This window comes from Coffea eugenioides, unplaced genomic scaffold, assembly GCF_003713205.1.
Source record: "Coffea eugenioides isolate CCC68of unplaced genomic scaffold, Ceug_1.0 ScVebR1_3126;HRSCAF=4279, whole genome shotgun sequence".
NCBI lineage: Eukaryota > Viridiplantae > Streptophyta > Magnoliopsida > Gentianales > Rubiaceae > Coffea > Coffea eugenioides.
The window spans coordinates 8101-28748 of record NW_020863674.1 but is presented as its reverse complement, the minus strand read 5'-3'; the positions used below and the strand labels follow the sequence as shown (position 1 = coordinate 28748).

The 20648-nt window shown below is 38.1% G+C and overlaps 2 protein-coding genes and 1 non-coding gene across 3 annotated transcripts; 1 reads left to right on the top strand and 2 right to left on the bottom strand.

Annotated features, from left to right (window-relative positions):
• Positions 1-1246: 1246 nt before the first annotated feature.
• LOC113757549 (delta-1-pyrroline-5-carboxylate synthase-like) lies at positions 1247-6321 on the bottom strand. The gene is made up of 14 exons (XM_027300760.1): positions 6263-6321; positions 5302-5458; positions 5081-5158; positions 4525-4614; positions 3952-4038; positions 3767-3853; positions 3602-3698; positions 3419-3522; positions 3194-3269; positions 2296-2446; positions 2129-2197; positions 1922-1988; positions 1772-1842; positions 1247-1589 (listed from the first exon to the last, which is right to left on the bottom strand). The coding sequence occupies exons 1-14, from the start codon at positions 6319-6321 to the stop codon at positions 1511-1513; spliced, it is 1272 nt and encodes a 423-aa protein (XP_027156561.1). The 3' UTR covers positions 1247-1510.
• Positions 6322-16746: 10425 nt separating this feature from the next.
• Positions 16747-17982, top strand: LOC113757548. Its single transcript, XM_027300759.1, has one exon. It carries the CDS (start codon positions 16747-16749, stop codon positions 17980-17982), a length of 1236 nt encoding a protein of 411 aa, XP_027156560.1.
• LOC113757550 lies at positions 17260-17366 on the bottom strand. Its single transcript, XR_003466383.1, has one exon. It is a non-coding gene; the product is annotated as a small nucleolar RNA R71 (small nucleolar RNA).
• Positions 17983-20648: the final 2666 nt, after the last annotated feature.

The following is a 20648-nucleotide window of genomic DNA, read 5'->3' as shown; positions in this document are numbered from 1 at the left end:
TTTATTAACTTGTTTTGCTATAAGCTGACCTACCATTGTGTTTAATGGAGCAAGATTTTACATTGACCTGTTTACTTTCGACTTTTATGAAATGATATCAATTTATTCTCTGTCCCAGAAAAAAATTGCTAAATCGGCTCAACATTCTGTTGATCCATATTTATTTTTTAAAAGCATTCTCAAAAATAGCTAATCATCTTTTCGTTCACCTTTTATTTCAAAACAAAAGATACTTTATAAATTATATAAGGATCAGTTAGGGATAGGCATTTGTAAGTAAAGGTTGGGTTGATGGTATATGAATAGGCCCTACCTAAATATTTTGCATTTGTGTCGGAAACAAACTCAATAAAGCATCGTCTGCATATTTTGCTTGATCTCCAAGGCAAAAGCCTTGCCCCTTGGAGGGATAAAAACCTTCGCATGTAAAACCCTATACGCTATAGAAAAGACTTGAATCTTTTCTTCTCCTCCTCCTCCTCAGAAAAGCAAGAGACAAAAGGAAAATGGCATTCTCATCAATGGTTTCGAAAGCAACTCCATCTGTTGTTCCTATTGCGTTCCGGGCTAATGAAATGCCATTCAAGCTCAGAGCTAGCTGGTTCTCCCCACAAAAGAGAGCTAGCGGTTGACCGGACATCTGGGGGGTTAACTTACCAGTACCCATAGCCAAAGCCTTGAGTATTGCTAATTTTCTTATGCTACGAAGGTTGCCATCTTTGCCAAAGACAAAGTTGAAGGATTTCTTTGTACAAGAATTCAACTTGTTTAAAGATCTTCTTAAAGCAAATAATTTGGAACATTCCGGGGTTGTTGCGGAGGAGACACAATTTGAAAATTGAATGCCCAGGTTTTCTAGCCAACTTGTGTTAGTAGCAAAAATTTTTGGATTTTTGATCCTCTTCTTTCAAGCATTAATGGAGGAATTCATATCAAGCATCTAAACAACTAACTATTCTTGCAGAAAATATCGTACTCCAGAAATATGGAGTAGAAAATTTAGAATAATAATTTAAAAAAAATACATAACATCTATTGATCTCATCCAGAAACATAGAGCAGAAAATTTAGAATAAAATGTGAGTACAACTGCGAAGTTTTACTTTAGTAATTCTTTAGCTCACTCTACAGTTCTAAATAGTGTTTAAATAGAACTCCGTTAGGCGGATATGGAATCGAACCTTTGTTTTTTGCAAGAATGGAGGCTCGATCTACCCACACATACGTGAGATGACCCGAGTAGCCTTGGAGGACTTTGAGATTTGTCTAAATAGAACATGTACAAGAAAGAAACATGAAACCAACCTAAATAATGCTCTGAAAAATGCTCTTGCTCTCCAATATTCTCTAAATAATGCTCTGAAAGTAAATTTCTCAGAAACATGAAACCAAACTAAAAGTATATCACTTTCTGCCACTATACTTCATCCTTGACCGCGGTAAGAGGACTACAACAAATCTCGATGGATTTCAAGCATCATTTCCACGAAATGTTCAGATTCTGACTTGTTTAGTCAAGGGCTAGCTTCTTGTGGGTGTAATCAACCCCTTTGTCACCCTTCACAACTTGTCCGGTACCTCTAAGCACCCTGAATATGCAACAAAATCATGAGATTAAGAACCATAATATAAAATGAAAAAAAATCAGTATATGCCTTCATTTCACAATGTTCCAAAAGGATTAAAATCGAGAATTTTGATTTTATAGTTTCTCAGCCATAGACAAACATAAAAGAACTAGATGCCATTTTCATGGGAAGCTAGTACAAACCATCTTGTTGTTAGCAGTCCTTCAACTCCTACTGGACCTCGAGCATGTATCTTGCTGGTACTTATGCCAACCTTAATCCAACAAGAAAAAATGAATAAATTCAAACCTGTCGAAACTCAAATAATATCCATGAATAGTCCAAGTCCATACCTCGGCCCCTAGTCCAAAACGCGCCCCATCGCAGAAGCGTGTGCTTGCATTAAGGAAAACTGCAGCACTGAAGGAAGCAACAACCCGTAATGTCAGTTTAAAAAGTCTCAATCCCAAAATGGTACCATTTTTAGACTACTTAATTTGCTCAGAAAATATTACAAGCCAATGTAGAATATTACATAACGAAAAATACCACTTATCTACCTATCAACTTGATGTAAGAAATATTCAGCAACTTCTTGATCCTCCGTAACAATACATTCAGTATGGCCACTGCTAGGAAAAGAAGAAACAGGGGAAAGAAAAAAAAATCAGTGATAGCTCAGTATTACACAACCTTGCATTTTTTAGGCCAAAAGTGACAAACATGCCTTCCATGCTTATGAATGTGATCAATGGCATCTTGCACATCATCCACAACTTCTATTGTGCAAGCCTTAGAGTTGTACTCATGGTGAAACGAGTCTGCGAATGCAATGTTGAACAGAGAACTTGCTCTCGGTCCACCATATAAACTAACTCCTGCAATCATAAATGTACCACAGTGAAACTTACTCTTTTTTTTTTCCCCCTTATCATTTGTCTTTCATTCACATTTTATAGAAAAACACTAAAATCTACCCTTTTCATTTAAAAATGATGCATCATTCCTCAAAATTAACACCATTACAAATAGAAATGCACGTTATCATCTCAAAACTAGAAGAAACTTTTGTGGACAGATCTATGCAATGATTTCTAACTAGTACAGCTTTCTAAAAAATGGCAGAACAGCACCAACAATCACCAACTTATACTCAGAAAAGTTACTTAAATATGGTTTATTTATTCAATACGACCAAACACAAATCTCTCAAAGATGGCGGAAGAGAATCAATAGTTGCCACATGAGGTTTCTGCCACAAAGTTAGAAACCTTTAAAAAAAATGTACTTGGCTGTTTTCCAGCTTTCTCTTTTTTCTTGGTTTCCTTTTGCTTCACTTTTATGAGTTAGAGTTGATAAAAACAAAGTCAGAGTTTGCTAAAATCTGGAAGAAGTTTCAATTGGCCAATCTTCCACCTAAAGTGAAGATGCTTTCTAATGAGTTTTTGTGCATAGCGAGTGAAGATGCTTTCTAATGACGTTTTGTGCATAGCGGATTTTAGTTTCAATTGTGTAACAAGCACAAGACCAACCATTGTGGTTATGGTACAAAATCCAGGATAATGGACAAAAAACCTAGTTGGATTTAAAATTGTTGGTGAAACTTCACTGAGATTAACTAGTACCTTCGTGTTTCAATTCTACAAGAAGTTCCTGAAACCCAGTACTAGTTGTCAGATCTTGGTGCACAAGAAGTGTTTCCTACAAAGAAAGCAGCATAGGATGCATTAGCAAAATATTACAGCATAAAAACAACGAAGGTAATTTTTAAGTAAGCTCTATTATATCTAAGAATGTTCAATGAATAACATAATGGCCTCAGTGGACAGAAGATCGGAGATTCAGTTTACCATAGCATTACAGGCAGCAGGATAATCCAGCTTTGCATCCACAACAATATGCCTTGCCATGTCCATATTAGCTGACTTGTCTACGTAAACATGACAAATTCCATCTGACAGCAACCATATATTCAGTGGAATATCCAGTTGTATTCTATTTCTTTACTAAATTCATTAGTTTTTTCCCCCTACCAGCATGACCCAGAACTGGAATTTTTGTAGTATTCTTGATTTGTGAAACCAGATAATTGCTGCCTCTAGGTATGACAAGATCTATCACATCATCAAGCTGTCATAGATTAAATATGTTAGAACAGATATCTAATGGAAAGATCAACAAGCATTCTCCATTCTCACCTTGAGAAGGTCAGGTATCTCCTCTCTTGAAGTCACAATCCCAATAAGTTTTTTACCAACAGTATCTGGGATGACTGATGTAATTATCTGCAGAGGTTAATCGAAAGCTTATCAAGAAATCAACTCAACAAAATGACAATGCAGCTGAACATTAAGTCCATAAATGGCCAGATTATAACTCAGACCTTGTGAAGGATAGCATTTGAGCGATTAGCCTCTTTGCCTCCTTTCAACAAGAGTCCATTTCCACTTCGAATTGCTAATGCAGCAATCTGCACACACAATTTGACAAATAATCAATTCATGGAAGAATATGGTAAATAAAATAACCAAGTAAATGAAACTCAGCTGATGACTCTAAACAGTTGTCAGTGGATCTGTATCAAGCAATTTGATTGCAGCTCACAAGAACAGTGAATGATGAAAGAATTCAGCTTAGATAGAGGGGAATGAAGAGACCAGAACCGTACAAATCCAGATAGTGATGAGTTTGCGACACAAGCAACCTATTAAATCCATGTATGACACAATTACAGCAGCCACTCGGGCATGGCTCATTGACTGTCCAATTTATCCATTGTTGGTTTTAACAAATTGTTCCTCTAAAATTGCCTAATACAAGCTCTACACCACCTCTATTGTTTCCACAAGCCATATACATGTAACATTATGCTTTAGATACTTATCATTTCTCCAAAAGAAAAGATTCAGAATGAAAAATAAGCTAAAGGATCCTGTAAAAGATGTATGTGAATTACCTGAACGAGTGCATCAGGTCGAGATTCAAAAACAATCAACAGGACACCCAAAGGACATGATGTCTTCTCTAAAACAAGTCCATCTGCAAGCTGCATGAAGTGCAGTCAGCCTACTTTAAATGCAACTAAATGCAATTTCATAGGTGCTACAAAAGAAGAGATGTATAACAAAATTAAAGCATGATCAAGCAGCAAAAATCCAGAATCTATGTTCTGACAAAATCGCATATCCAGCATATACGAGGGCTCAAATCAACTTTCTTGTGCTTTTTTCCCCCCATTTTGTGTGATTTCTGCAACATTTCTTTAGCATTCAGTTTAGCCCATTTGTCTTTCTCTGACATTGCAAGCTCAATATTTGGAAGAGATAAATAAGATTTGAATCACGTGACACTGAAAATTTCAGCTAGAAATTAGATTAACACTAATTAAAAGCTTAAGGTTACCAAAATATCTCATGGTTCCTACATATTTTCCATGCAATGATAAGCATGTAATTCAATTCTTGATTAAAAAGCAACAAAATCTCAATTACAGGAATATTAATGCAACTCACCTCAGTTCTCGACAATATTTGACCGATGGGTTCTTTCATATCTGCAATTGTACGAATTGATTTTGCAAGGGCTGCGATCTGGAAAGTGGTTGAGTAGAAAGAAAGAGATGGTTTCTATCATAGGATTCTTGTAAAAAGAACAGTTGTTGAATTGATCACATACAACAGAAGGACAAAAATGAAAATGGAAACTATCTTGTGGAAAATCAAGCAGTACTTGCCTTCCCAGGCTTCAAAAGTAAACGAGAAACTAGTGAGTCATCATATCCAGCTTTGCGTGCTGCAGAAACATCAGCATCATTCTCAGCCTTAATTGCACTTTCCTTCTCCTCTAGTGCAGTAGCAATATCCAACAATATTTTCTCTCTTCTCTCCGCTCTATGGTTCGGCCAAGCAAGCAAAAGAATGAAGGAAATTTTGGTCAATTTTGATGTTTAGTAAAGGTAAAGAAGGTTTGGTCAAAGTCCACACCCAATAGGTTCATGACACTTGGCTCCTTTAATGTTTAAGCTTATCTTCTTGTCTCTCCATACTAATTAATCTAGCTAACCTCTAATTGTCTCCTAGCACCTTGTAAAATAATATCACTTAATACAAAACTCCAATGAGTTGTCAAAAATATATTGCACTTAGCACACTAGCGGGTCCCACATCCATAATACACTTCAAATTTAATATGAACTAACTTAAACTAGGAAAATGATTTGAAAACTCAAAAATCTCTGGAAAATCAATATAATAGGGTATAATGAAGAAAATGCATGCGAGAAAATAAAATAAAAATATTATGAAATAAGGAAGATTTACGGTCCTCACACTCTCTCCCCCTTAAGAAATTTCGTCCTCGAAATTTTACCTTCAGTTGCTTCAGACGAGTCCGGAACTGTTTGGTTATCCAACGCATAGGCTTTTGCCGGTACACTAGTTCGTTTCCCTCTTTCGTTCGCTTGTTTTGATTTGGTTCCATCCAGTCGCGGAGTACTACCTTCACGTGACTGTCTACTCGGACAGTTGCTAACTTGATGATCTCCATTTCCGCAAATCAAACACTTCCGCCCTTTTCGCCAACAATCGGTCTTGGTGTGATTGGCATTTCCACAGTAGCCACAAGTCAAGTGAGAAGCCATCTTTTGGCTTTCTTGAGAAATTTCCTCAGGTCCGATTTGGCTCCCTTTTGTAGACCTTTCATCTACTGCCCCTAATGTCCATGGTGGCCGGGTGAACGGTTTCACTTTCCGCATTTTAGAGGGTGTTATCGATTCACCCGGTTCCTCAACCACACTGGCCGCGGCACTTCTTTTCCGGGTTTGGGAGGCTTTTACCTGTGCCTTTGCGTTCTCGATTCGTTGGGCTTTCTCAAGGGCCTCTGTAAACGTATTCACTTGAACCGCCGCTAGAGCTTCTTGAATTTCCAAATTCAATCCCTGTATAAACCGTCTCACTCTTCTCGGTTCCGTGGCTACTAATTCGGAAGCAAACTTGGATAGTTTGGTGAATTTCGTTTCGTATTCAGCCACACTTAAGGTCCCCTGGCGTAGTCCAATAAATTCATCATCCCTCCTTTCTTGGACTAAAGGTGGGAGGTACTTCTCGTTAAATTCTCTTACAAAGTTCACCCACGTCCATACAGTCCGTTCTCTTTTCCACTTTGCTCTAATCACATTCCACCATGCGCGAGCCGGCCCTTCAAACTGAAACACTGCAAAGCTCACTTGTCTCTGTTCAGTTTAGTTCAAAGCTGTGAATATATTCACCATGGCCTCTAACCACTGTTCAGCGATATCCGGATCAGGCCCTCCAACGAATTTTGGAGGTGCAAACTTTTCAAACCTCTCAAGAGCCCGATCTTCTCCTATTTCAGGGTTTTGGGGTTGATTCACGGGCATTTGACCTTGTTGGTCCACCAATCTCGCTAAAATGTTTGTCATTTGTTGAATTGTCGTCGCCATTTGGTCTCTGGCTTCAACCCTGGGTCCTTGTACTGGTTCAGCTGTTGTTTCCCTTTCTTCTATTGGCTCTTGGACTCGCTTAGTCCCACGGCCACGATCACGTCCGCGACTACGTCTTCCCTCCATATATATTTTCCCCCTCTTTTTTTTTCTTTTCCCAAAAAGATAATTTAGTGAATAAATGCAGTAAATGGACGAAAGTAATCAAATTCTAGTACACCAATACACAAATAGACATGTACACACATAACACACCAGATATCGAGAGACAGACGATCAAATACACAAATTCATATCAAATTAGACAGATGATCATATGCACAAATACTCAAACCAATGTCATGTCATAACGTTATAAGGGCAAATCAAAAGTAAAGGCGATATCGTCCCAGTCTCAGTTAAATACCCCGTCTGGTCTCTCACGTCACTTACTATCCAAACTAGATATCCATTGACCTCTTGTACTCATTCTAGCCAGACAAAGCCTATTCATGGTCCCAAAATGCAAATCTCAAATACTTAACACCGTCTCAACTCTGGAGTACTCGGGCACAAGAATCTGAAATAAGACAATTCACATCTCGAGCTGGCCAGTTCCAAGAGTAAACTATCTACAATCGAGATTCCTACCTGACGTACCTATCTATGATCCTCAGATACCACGAAAAAGATTTAAAGCCTATAACATTCACAATTCAGAGCTTATGCTCGAACGAGCACTTAATCTTTCATACTTATTCACCACTTAATCCAGGCTCACTCCGCGCAGAGACCACGCGAACCTGGCTCTGATACCAACTGTGACAGCCCCACCTCCCTCTAAGGCGAACCAAAGGGTTCGGCGAACCGCCTGCCCAACTCTCGCCAGGACTCAGTCGTTCACTTCCATCCTCAATCAAAACCAGCACAAACCCATAAGAATAAACATAACAACGATCCAAAACTTAAACAAAACTTATATACATTGCTATCTCAAAAGGAAGTACAACCATCAAATATACAAAGGTTCTCAATTCACCATACAACCAGCTCGTGCCAAGCATTAGGGCGAGAACCATTACAGAAACCAAGAGCTAGACCAAGCTAGTCTATACAGAGCTCTCGTCCTTGCTCGCCTTCCCCTGTTAAGGAAAACAAAAAAAAAAGGGATGAGCTAAAAGCTCAGTGAGGTTCCAAACACATAATCAAACAATCAATCCACTACATTAAACATAGAGCATCAATAACTCAGGAAATATTTACAATGGAGAGCTATAATAACACATTCATTAAAAGGATACGAGCTCACAGGGAGCCATTCGTTCGTTCGTTCATTCGTTCTCCTGTCATTTCCCCTTATTTCTCCAATCATTTGAAAATGCATTTTTGCAAGTAAAACCCTCGTTCGTTCATTCATTTCATTCACCCCCTTCCTGGACGTTGGTCAGGCTCCACCAGAATTTAAGGTAATACTCGAGTATACCACTTTTACACCTAGGGTCACCATATCGCCCGACCGAGTCCGCTTCTGGCTCGAGACGATCGGTAACGAAGGGCAGGGCCCAGTTCAGCCAAAAGGCTTACATCATGCACAACTAACGTTTCAATGATTCAATCATTGAAATTTCACATTCATTTAGGTCGAGTGCGATAAAGTACACACTCGCCTAGAAAACTCGTTTAAAATCATTGAGAGCACTTAACACTTTATCAAACAATAACATAAATCATGAAGTCAAGGAAAATATAACAAACAGGGAACTCACCTATTTAAGCAAAATAACGTCCAAAGTTTCCTTCCGGATACACCCTCAAGCACCAAGGTATCCTAATATAATCAAATGAACACATTATGCTTCAACCATCAAAGATGTAAGTGAGTCAAAGACAAGTCAAATACGTACTAGTACAAAGTATAAAGATGGTTTTGGTAGTGAAAAGAGTACATTGAAACCAAAGGACATAAGTAAAATATTTGTAAAACTTAGACTCACTTGTTAAAACTTTAAAATCGCTATTTGAGTCGAAGTGGCAAAGAAAACGTAAATACCCTAGATGGTTCGCGTGGTATACTCTCTCAAGCCTTACTCAAGTCGCAAGTATATCGACCTAGTTCTCGAGCGTAAATTTGGGCAGCACGTCCTTTGTATTTACCTATTTTTCAGTCATTTATGGCTTTATTCTTTTCCTCAATCAAATCCAAAGTCATACACAAAATCATCTCATTTCAATAGCCATTCCATAGGCTCCAAGTCATGCAAGTACAAAATCAAGCTAGGAGCATGTGCGGAAATGAAGGTTGAGTCAAGAAACAAAAGACAGATTTGACGTTGTTTTGCGTAACGGATACAATCGAAGCTACGCTTATCGGATTGGGGTGAAATTTATATGGTTTCGAAGCTAAGACAAAGGCCTACAACTTTGATGAAGACCACTCAGTCCAGTTTGTAGTGTATCTAAGTCAAAATCTCAAATAACAGAACCAGCATCTCACATTCGGGCTTGTTGACCGCCTTATGCATAAATGACAATAACTCAGACTACCGAAGTCCAAACGAGGTGATTCTAGGGGCGTTAGAAATATAAGACATATACCTACATTTCTTATGAAGACCTCCAAAGCCAAATCATGCATTTTCATGGTCAAAAATGGAAAACTCCACGAAAACAAAAATCTGGGCGCGAAACAGGGTTCATGGGTATTTCAGTCATTTCACATGGTACAGTGCTCGGATTAAGCTGAAATTTTGTAGGAATCTTGTTAACACCATTTAGTACAACTTTCATGTTTTAACCTAAGCCTTATTTGGCCTCTAACATGCTCAAATAAATCCGGTCAGAACAGGGCAGATTAAACCCTAAAACTGAAATTTGACTACACAAACTGAAATTTTTCATAGGAAATCACATCTAGCATATACAAGCTTCACTTCACACACAACAAGGCTATCAATCCATGGCATATGCTTAAGCATCAAATAAGGGCAGAAAATTCCCATAAAATTGAAAAATTACCATAATACTACTTTAAACCATGAAATCTTCCACAAAACTACCTATTTAACACTATAAACCACTACTATGCAATTATAAAAAAAATAAAGAGAGGTTTTCTTGGAACCTTACCTTAGAACACTAGAAAGATGGTAACTTAGTATCTTTCCTCCCAAATTGACTCCACTAAAACCTTTAATCCTTCCTAGCAAGAAGTTTTTATGGAGTAATTTACAATTTTGATGGTTGGAAATCAAGATTGGAGAAAGAAATTGATGTACAAGATGATGGATTTTCTCTCTTCTCTCCGCTCTATGGTTCGGCCAAGCAAGCAAAAGAATGAAGGAAATTTTGGTCAATTTTGATGTTTAGTAAAGGTAAAGAAGGTTTGGTCAAAGTCCACACCCAATAGGTTCATGACACTTGGCTCCTTTAATGTTTAAGCTTATCTTCTTGTCTCTCCATACTAATTAATCTAGCTAACCTCTAATTGTCTCCTAGCACCTTGTAAAATAATATCACTTAATACAAAACTCCAATGAGTTGTCAAAAATATATTGCACTTAGCACACTAGCGGGTCCCACGTCCATAATACACTTCAAATTTAATATGAACTAACTTAAACTAGGAAAATGATTTGAAAACTCTACTCACTTATAAAAATCTCTAAAAAATCAATATAATAGGGTATAATGAAGAAAATGCATGCGAGAAAATAAAATAAAAATATTATGAAATAAGGAAGATTTACGGTCCTCACATGAATTGAAGATGGCCTTAATTGATGAAATTCATAAATGCAGTTACCATTTTTGTGGTTCAGTGGTTTTAGTTATTTCATGAATTCTCACGAAGGTCATTTATATTTTGGTTTGATGTGTTTGCCTCCATTTTGAGATTACTTTTGTACTTGAGGGGATTTGATCATTGATGACAAAATGTATAAATGGAACTTACTTTCGTGATGGTGGATTTATTGTGTGAAATTAGCTTCCCTTTGCTTTGGATACTAATGCATATATTTGATTAGCAAAGATTAGCTCATTTCATGTTTTTATCCCTTGAACATTGTATGGTTCCGCATGCTTGATCATTTTTCCTTTTTCCTTGAATTGCATGTTTTTGTTGATTGCAAAATTTTATTTTTAAGAAATTTATTTGTTTTGATTTTGTCTTTTTCAGGGTGCAATAAGTGAACTCTCCATTCTTTCTCAAATACGGTTGGAAATTCATCACTTGGACATGGATTCGGATTGCGCAAGTTCAATTTAGCAGTATTTTCTTTTACTCTTTATTTATTTTCCTTTTCTCACATTGAGGATAATGTGAAGTTTAAGTGTGGGGGAGGAAATATTTGAACTTGCATTTTAAGGCTATGTGATGATATTTTGTGGATTTAAATGCTTAGAAATGTTGGAATTGTGTTTGAAATGCTTGTCATGTGGATAATTTGCTAGAAAATAGGTTTGTTGGCAGAGAGTTTTCATCCATTTATAAGGAGAAACTCTGTAAAAATTTTGCTAAAATCTTTTCCAGTATTTCACTATGGCCCAAAAATTCTTCAAATTTTTGCATTTTCATTCAAAAAGGGCTAATTTGTTCCAACTTTAAATGTTTAAATTCTTCCAATTGTTGAAACTTTATGTGTATTTTGAAAAGTTTAGTCCTCATTTAACTTGAAAATGGTTATTATGCAATTAGGATTTTTACATTTTAGAAAGTATATTTGGTAAGGTGAAGAAAATTATGCTTATAATTTTACATGTTTAATGAGATTTCTTCTATTTACTTAATTTTGCAAGTAAGCAATTGATATAGTCAATAAAAGCTATACTCCTCCTTTGATTTAATTTTCTATGAGGAAAAATCTATTTATTTTCTGATAAAAAAAGAAAAAAAAAGAGAAAAAAAGAAGAAAAGAAAGTAAATAAAAATTGTTCTATTCCAATGATTCTCGTACCAAGTAACCGGGAGTTGGCATCTACAAATGTCGACATTCGCATAAAAAGGTATTTGAATTAAGAGTATGCATAGCAACTTGAATAAGTGAAATGTCGAGTAACCGGAGATCTTCACCTAAAAGTGTCGATTTTCGCGTAAAAAGACATTTTCACTATTTAAGTAAAATTAGTATGAATAAATCCCTCTTAGTTGTAAAATTTTGAGAAAAAAATGATTATAGGAGGAGGAATGCTATAAATTGACTATGTGATTTGTTTATTTGTGAAATTAAGTTAGGGTGAGAGATTAAATTTAACTTGTTAAATTAGGGTATAATTATCTTTCCTTTACTTGATATTATGAGTATTTAGTGTAATTAGAACAACTGTATAATGATTATTTTCCAGGTCTTGAGGAATTAAATTTGACAATAGTGCGTATATTGTTTCATCTCTTGAATCAATGTAGTTGATTATGTGTGGATTGCTTGAGGACAAGCAATTATTTAAGTGCGGGGGAGTTTGATAAGCAACTAATTTACGTAATAATTGTATGATATTTTATATTATTTTTATTCACTTTGGGTATATTATTGGAAGAAAATGAATGATTTTGGCTATAATTGGTGAAAAATACTTTGAAGTGATTAAATGAGGTTTTTATCACTTTCTACTTGGATTTTGTGTATTTTGACAGTTTTGACACATTTTCGTATTTCGGCTATAATTTGAGCTACAATGATCGGATTGGGATGATTATTAAACCCATTTGAAGATAAGAGATAGATATATAACTTTGATGAAGACATCTGAATCCAGTTTGAAGGTTTTCCAGGTCAAAAAGCCGAATAACAGTAGCAAATTTGTATTGGTCGAAGCTGGAACAGGGCAGTGAGCAGTCAAGGGTATTTCAGTCATTTCTCAGCCTACACAGATCCAAATGAGGTTATTCTTGTTGCATTGGAAAGATAACTCAAAGGGCTACAAGTTTTATGTTTTGATCAAGAGCTAAATCAGCTTTTATCATCAAGAAAAGTTCAGTTGAAATTGATACAAAATTGGAGCAGAACTGGAAATTGAACCAAAAGTGACCAAATGATCACTGTAGCAATCCGGCCGGATTTCTGGCCGGATTGTGGTCAGAAAAAGGCTGCTCTGTATGCGGAAAACTCAATTTCAGTCCCACCAACTCACATGCGTTGCTAGACATGTGAGAAACATTCCCAGCTGTAAAAGGAAGGTGGAGGCCTAATTTCTTGACCAATTTTCATCATTAAATAGCCAAATTCATTGCAAGAGAAGGGATGGGAGACCATAGAAGAAAAATAGAGAGGAGATACGGGAGAAAGCTTGGAGTGCAGAAATGTAGCTCTTTTATCTTCCTAGTGTTTGATAGAGCAGTTATTTGGCACATTTTGCATTGTCATCTTGTCCTAATTTTGGCTATTCATGGTGCTAAGAAATGGAATTTCGCTCATTTTTTATATTTGTGTGAATTGTAGGTGGTTAGCATTAAAAATGATATCTCGAGGTAAATTTCCAGAAGACCTTTCATTTCAGGGCGTGGCCACGCTAGACAAGGTAGACGTTACCGAAAAGCCGGACCCTGGTCCACGTGAACCTGAAGCGTGGGATCAGCGCCCCTTTGGCAAAAGCCTCCTCCTGGGAGGTGACAGGTGTTTACTATAAGTGCAAGTTTAATTCCGAATTATACCCATTTTTCTGCAAGTATACAGGCCAAAATCGTAATATTGGGTATGTATCGGGTCGATCCCACGAGGAGCAATTAAAACAATTATTAGATACTAATTTACTCTATTATTTAGACGCACAATAAAATTAAGCAGAAAATTTAGAATTAAATTCAACTACAAGAGTTTTTAACTAGAAAATTGCAATATCTCAAGGGGAGTAGAATTCACTAAATATTAAGATCTAGGGATGTAGATTCCACTTATGACACAAAAGATCTAAAATGAATTAATTCAACACTTGTTACTACTCTTGTTTAACCAAGGATTCATTTCCAGAAATACCAAAATCACATTCTCATGATAATAATGGGTTAAAACAGATTAGTTTGTCCTAATCTCTTGGTAATACTAAATCTGTTCTTATTCACACATGAAATGCAGATTTCATCCACTTGAATGTATTTCTATTCTCATGAATATACAACTCAAGTTCTACTTGTGTCATTCCATTATTTTTACCATTTCTTAATGAATAAAAACAACTATAAACCTGTTATTGGTGATCAAACAACAACAAGTAATCAAGCATACACAAGTAGACAAGTTAATACAACATATAACAAGAATGAATAACAATCAATTCATATCATTTGGCCATAAGCTTCATCTACTCCCTAGATAAAGAAAATTAGCTACTCATGAATGATAAAACACTCATAACTTCATTAATGTAAATCATCATGAATTACAAATACAAGAGGAGTAAAGAAAGCCTTAGCCAAGATATGGTGAAGCCTTCAAAAATCTTCTTTGTTCTTCAACTTAGATGATTACACAATGAGATCCCAATTTTTCTTGCAATTCCTAGGTAGAGAGAATATGTTTTTCTGTAAGAAGCTAAGCTACAAATGAATATCCAGACCTCTCCCTATATCTCTGCATAAAAAACACTCAAAAGGCTACTTTTTCCAAGTCAAATTCCAACTTTTGATTCCCCAAATCTAACTTTGTTATAATTGTCAATAACCAATGTTTTTGACTTGAAAATAAGCCACCTTTCTTGCCCTTTTGACTTCTGAAGCATGTGCACCGGATTCCCTTGCATCTTATAGCTGGAAAGTGGTATGAACACAAGAGAAAATAGCTGAGCAATTTGCAGAATTTCGGCTACAAAACGCGCTTACACAAAACGCGGCTAAAACTCGCGTTTTTGTACTCGCGTTTTCACTTTAACCTTATTTCAACTGCGATTTTCTCCATGATTCAGGCCGAACTGGTTTTTGTGCAAAACACCAAAGTTGTAGCCCTTTGAGTTAGCTTTCCAATGCTCTAAAAATCATCCAAATCGGAGTTTTGTAGCCTGAGATATGATCGAAATACTGAAGAGTGTCAAAACTGTCTTGAAGTGCAATTCTTCATTTGAACGTTTTTCACTTCATTTTTCTTTTCACCACTTAATTTCATCACCAAATCTCTATTTTTCACCTCATTTTCCATCCTTTGGTGATTGAGTCATCATTCCTGCATAAAAATGAAGGTTTTACCATTAAAATCACTAAAAATGCAATATTATCCACTTTTACCAAAAATATATAATTTTACCAAAAACCTCTTTATTTTAATTATAAAACTAAATAATCAACTCAAAATTAACTAATAAAATGCACTTAAAAATACGTAAAATAAACTCTTATCAGGAGGAATACTACTGATGGCGGATATAAAAAGGAGGAAAAAGCAAGATACGGGGGGATCACTTCTTTTAGCTTTAGTTTTACTTTTTGCAATTTTTGGGGTTGGACGTTTTTCTTTTGTTTCTTCGCCGGCTTTGGGTCAGACATTGGAGACTTTCTTCTTTTCTGTAGTTTTTGGCTTTATGCGACTCTGACTCTTGAATTTGTTCCTTCCGCCTGTGACAATTCTTCGTGGCTCTCTGCTTTGAGATTGCGGCTCCAAAACGAATGCGAAGTCAGGGCCCCCTCGGTTGTTCCTCCAATTAATTACCTTCCCAATTCTTCGGCAGTTAATTGAATGAACTCAATTAAATCACGCGGGATTGACGCGATGAGGAGCGGCTAATTTTCTCCTCTACCCAAAGGTTGACGCGAGGGCGCGGTCCATAATATCTGTGAGATCTAATCGAATCTTCATTATTTCTTCCAATTTACTGCTATTCGTGTGTTTCCTGGCTTAATTGTTCATGGGTATTTTATTAATTGAATATCAACGGCCGGGTATTTGATTTAATTTAATAGCCTACTGTCACATTAACTAAATTGAATCCGTAATTGTTCGTTTAGTTGATACCTAGTGACAACCACTATAATTGGCTTTATGTTGGGGAAACGTAAGATCTAACTTAAATAAATCCTCTTAGCGTGTTTATTAGTTAGGGTTGGGTTCTTCTAGCTTTAATGCAATTGGATAATTAAATTCCTACGGTCGTACCTAGGGTTGTTATCTGGTTAGGGAAGCAGTCAATGGTCGTACCTTGACTGTCGAAAAGGTAAGGAAGAACTGGTTGTCAGAGCTTGTTGATAACTATAACCAACCTAGTGATGAATGGATGAAATATCTTTGCATCGATGATCATTTAATTGGACCGTGCCTGAACAATTGATCCTTTGGGTAGAATTTTATTAATTGCTACTTTTAGTAACTTGTGCTTTGTGAATTAGTTTCGAACTTAGTTTGCTTTATTTTTATTCTTATTTTTTTTATTTGCCTCCCATTAAAAATCCCCCAATTTATTCTATTGGTTTGGAAAGAAATATTTTCCTACCCGCTCCCTGTGGAATCGACCCTACTTGCCATTGTTCGCAAAATTAATATTTGTATAGACAAATCTAGTATATCGGATCAAGCAAACTCTTCGGGAACAGGGTGAATCAAGTAACCCATTGCACACCTAGGGTCCCTACTCCAGTACTTGGATTTGCTCTATAATTAATTGTGGTGGTAGTTAGGACTTTTTAGTAATTATTATTGTACAAGTTTAGCACCTGTTAATTTTTGGCGCCGTTGCCGGGGAGCTGGCGTTTGGATTATTTGTTTCTTTTCAAATTCAGTTTTCATTTTTTTTTATTCTTCTTGGTATTTTTACTAGTTTATGCCTAGTTCTTCTCGCACAGGTGAATTGATATACGACCCTGAGGTTGAGAAGGTAGCGCGTAGGCGGAGGCAAGAGACCAAGAGACGAAAAGAAGGGCACTCGTTTATTGCAAACGAGTCAGTAGAATATGAAGTAAGCATGGCCAACACTCAAACATTAAGGGAGCTGGCTGCCCCGGAGCTAACTCATCAGCCCTTATGCATCACATTCCCCACTTTGGCTGAGAATACTGCTTTCGAACTGAAGTCGGGGTTGATTCACCTCTTACCTTCTTTCCATGGTTTCTCTGGTGAAGAACCCCACAAACATGTCAAGGAATTCGAGGTGGTTTGCTCTAGTATGAAACCTCCTGGGGTCACTGAGGAGCAGATAAGACTTAGAACTTTCCCCTTCTCTCTCAAGGATGCAGCAAAAGATTGGCTATACTACCTACCAGCGGGTAGTATTACCACATGGGCACAGTTGAAAAAGAAATTTTTGGAAAAATTCTTCCCTGCATTCCGGGCTGCGAGTTTGAGGAAGGAGATCTGCAACATTAAACAGTATCCCGGTGAGTCCTTGTATGAATACTGGGAAAGGTTTAACAAGTTGTGCACTAGATGCCCGCATCATCAAATTAGTGAACAACTGTTAATCCAATACTTCTATAAAGGGCTCCAATCAACCGATAGGAGTATCATTGACGCTGCGAGTGGGGGAGCACTGGCAAACAGGACACCGAAGGAAGCGTGGGAGCTTATCGAAGCCATGGCAGAGAACTCCCAGCAATTTGGCTTCCGTGAGAGCAACCCTCCCCGTAGAGTCAACGAGGTAGAGACTTCATCCATACAGCAGCAACTGTCAGAGTTGACGTCTGTTGTTAGGCAATTAGCCATGAGAGACACGCCGCAAGCAAAGGTGTGTGGAATCTGCACTAGCATGGACCACTGCACGGACACGTGCCCCATTTTACAAGAGGACGGGGCGGAACAGGTAAACATGGCCGGAGGTGTGCCCGCACCCCTCAGGCAGTATGACCCGTACTCCAACACATACAACCCCGGTTGGAGAGACCATCCCAATTTCAGTTATGGAAACCGACCGCAAAATTCACTCTCCAATCGTCCACCAGGGTTTCAGCAACCATGGCAACCGAAACCCCAACCTTTATCCTCCAACACAGGGAGTTCTTTGGAGGATATTGTCAAAAGTCTGGCTACTACTACCTCCCAGATCCAGCAAGAGACAAGATAGCTCCAGCAGGAGACCAGATTATTGACCTCGAATATATCTCAGTTCCAGCATGACACCAAAGCAGGCATGAAAGACATGGAGACTCGCATGAGTCAAATGGCAACTGCCATTAATCGCCTGGAGTCCCACGTCTATGGAAAATTGCCATCGCAACCTGAGGCAAACCCCAGAAATGTAAGTGCCATGACATTAAGGAGTGGCAAGGAAGTGGAGGGGCCAAAGGTCACGAACTTGAAGAGTAAAAGTGAAGACGAGATCGAGAAGGAGATGGAGGAAGAATGACACATTCGTGGAGATCCTGAGGTAACTCGTACACCATCAATACCCGTTAAATCTAATTTATCCCCTTTCCCATGCAGGTTGGCAAAGACGAAAAAGACAGAGAAGGAAAAAGAGATCCTGGACGTATTCTGGAAAGTGGAGATCAACATCCCCTTGTTAGAAGCAATTAAGCAAGTGCCGAAGTACGCAAAATTTCTCAAGGACTTATGCACCCATAAGAGGAAATTGAAAGGGGATGAAAGAGTAGCGGTGGGAGAAAATGTATCAGCCATGCTCCAAAGAAAGCTCCCACCCAAGTGTGGAGATCCAGGTATGTTCACGATCCAGTGCAAAATAGGAAATACACCGATTAGAAAAGCAATGTTAGATTTAGGGGCGTCAATTAATGTGATGCCGAAGACCATTTTTGCTTCTCTGAACCTTGGGCCACTAAAAGAAACAGCCATCATAATCCAACTAACTGATCGCACAAATGCTTATCCAGAGGGGCTAGTTGAGGATGTTTTGGTTCAGGTAAATGAATTAGTCTTTCCTGCAAACTTTTATATCTTGGACATGGGAGATGAGAAATTATTAAATCCATCGCCTATCTTGTTGGGTAGACCGTTTCTTAGCACTGCCAGGACCAAAATAGATGTGAATGAGGGTACTTTATCAATGGAATTTGATGGTGAAACTGTGAATTTTAACATTTTTGAGGCAATGAAGTATCCAGAGGAATCTAACTCAGTCTTCGCTTTGAGTGTTATTGAGCCGTTTGTGCAGGAAACTTTTGAATTGGATGGTGAAGATGCATTAGAAGTGGCCCTAACCAAGCATCTTGAGTTGGGTGTGACTCTTGATGTGGACAGGAGGGATGAGCTACACCGCACAGTTGAAGCCCTACACTCATTTCCAACCGTATCTCCAAGGCACGAGCTTACTTCTCTTTTTGTGCTAGAGGTTCAGACAAAGTCGCTTCCTTCAGTTGTGCAGGCACCGAAGTTAGAGCTCAAACCCCTCCCGAAGCATTTGAAGTATGTATTCCTGGGAGACAGAGAGACACTTCCTGTGATTATCTCTGCTCATCTGTCTCCAAGTCAGGAGGAAAGACTGGTGCGACTCCTTAGAGATCACAAGGAGGCAATCGGGTGGAGCATAGCCGATATAAAAGGGATAAGCTCGTCCTTGTGCATGCATCGGATAAGACTCGAGAATGATGCAAAACCGGTGAAGCAAGCACAGCGAAAACTGAATCCCTTAATTATGGAGGTTGTGAAGAAGGAGATACTCAAACTCCTGGAGGTAGGGATCATTTTCGCCATTTCAGACAGTCCCTGGGTGAGCCCAGTTCAGGTGGTCCCGAAGAAAGCGGGAGTAACCGTAGAGGAGAACCAGGAGGGTGACATGGTTCCCGGTTAGGAAAGCTATTGGCTGGCGTCAGTGCATCGACTACCGGAGGCTAAATTCTGTGACTAAAAAGGACCATTTCCCCCTCCCTTTTATTGATCAGATGGTAGAACGATTAGCGGGTCGTGTTTACTATTGTTTCTTGGATGGCTTTTCAGGTTACTTTCAGATCGCGATAGCACCAGAAGACCAGGAAAAAACTACATTCACATGCCCATTCGGTACATTCGCTTACTGCCGGATGCCTTTCGGTCTCTGTAATGCTCCAGCAACCTTTCAAAGGTGTATGGTAAGTATTTTTTCGAGTATGTAGAAAAAATTATTGAGGTGTTCATGGAATGATTTTAGTGTATACGGGAATAGTTTTGATGAATGCCTTGATAATTTAGCTCTAATTTTAAAAAGATGCATAGAGACGAATTTGGTTCTTAACTGGGAGAAGTGTCACTTTATGGTAGAACATGGCATTGTCTTAGGGCACGTTGTGTCGGCTAAGGGGATAGAGGTAGACAAAGCTAAAATAGATCTTATTTCTGCTCTACCTTACCCCGTTTGTGCACGGGAAGTACGTTCCTTTTTAGGCCATGCAGGATTTTACAGGAGGTTCATCAAGGATTTCTCAAAGATTGGAGCACCCCTGTTCAAGTTGCTGCAAAAGGATGTGATATTTGATTTCACCAATGAATGCAAGGTGGCTTTTGATAAACTAAAGAATCGTTGACATCGCCGCCTGTCATTCAACCTCCGGATTGGAGCCTTCCGTTTGAAATCATGTGCGATGCAAGTGACTATGCCGTGGGGGCCGTATTGGGGCAAAGGAATTGGAAAAGCGGCACACTCGATCTACTATGCATCACGAGCGTTGAGTGGAGCTCAACTTAATTATTCCACGACGGAGAAAGAATTACTTGCTGTTGTTTTTGCACTAGAAAAATTTAGGTCATATTTATTTGGTGCAAAAGTAATTGTTTTTTCTGATCATACAGCTCTGAGGT

What these genes read in the sequence shown, in the direction of transcription:
- LOC113757549 (XM_027300760.1), bottom strand. Translation starts at nt 6,321, where the DNA reads ATGCGGAAAGTGAAACCGTTCACCCGGCCACCATGGACATTAGGGGCA. An exon ending in TTAGGGGCAGTAGATGAAAG is followed by an intron (nt 5,459 to 6,262) that starts GTCTACAAAAGG and finishes GCCGAACCATAG; the next exon opens with AGCGGAGAGAAGAGAGAAAA. An exon ending in AGATACCTGACCTTCTCAAG is followed by an intron (nt 3,699 to 3,766) that starts GTGAGAATGGAG and finishes AATCTATGACAG; the next exon opens with CTTGATGATGTGATAGATCT.
- LOC113757548 (XM_027300759.1), top strand. Translation starts at nt 16,747, where the DNA reads ATGCCTAGTTCTTCTCGCACAGGTGAATTGATATACGACCCTGAGGTT.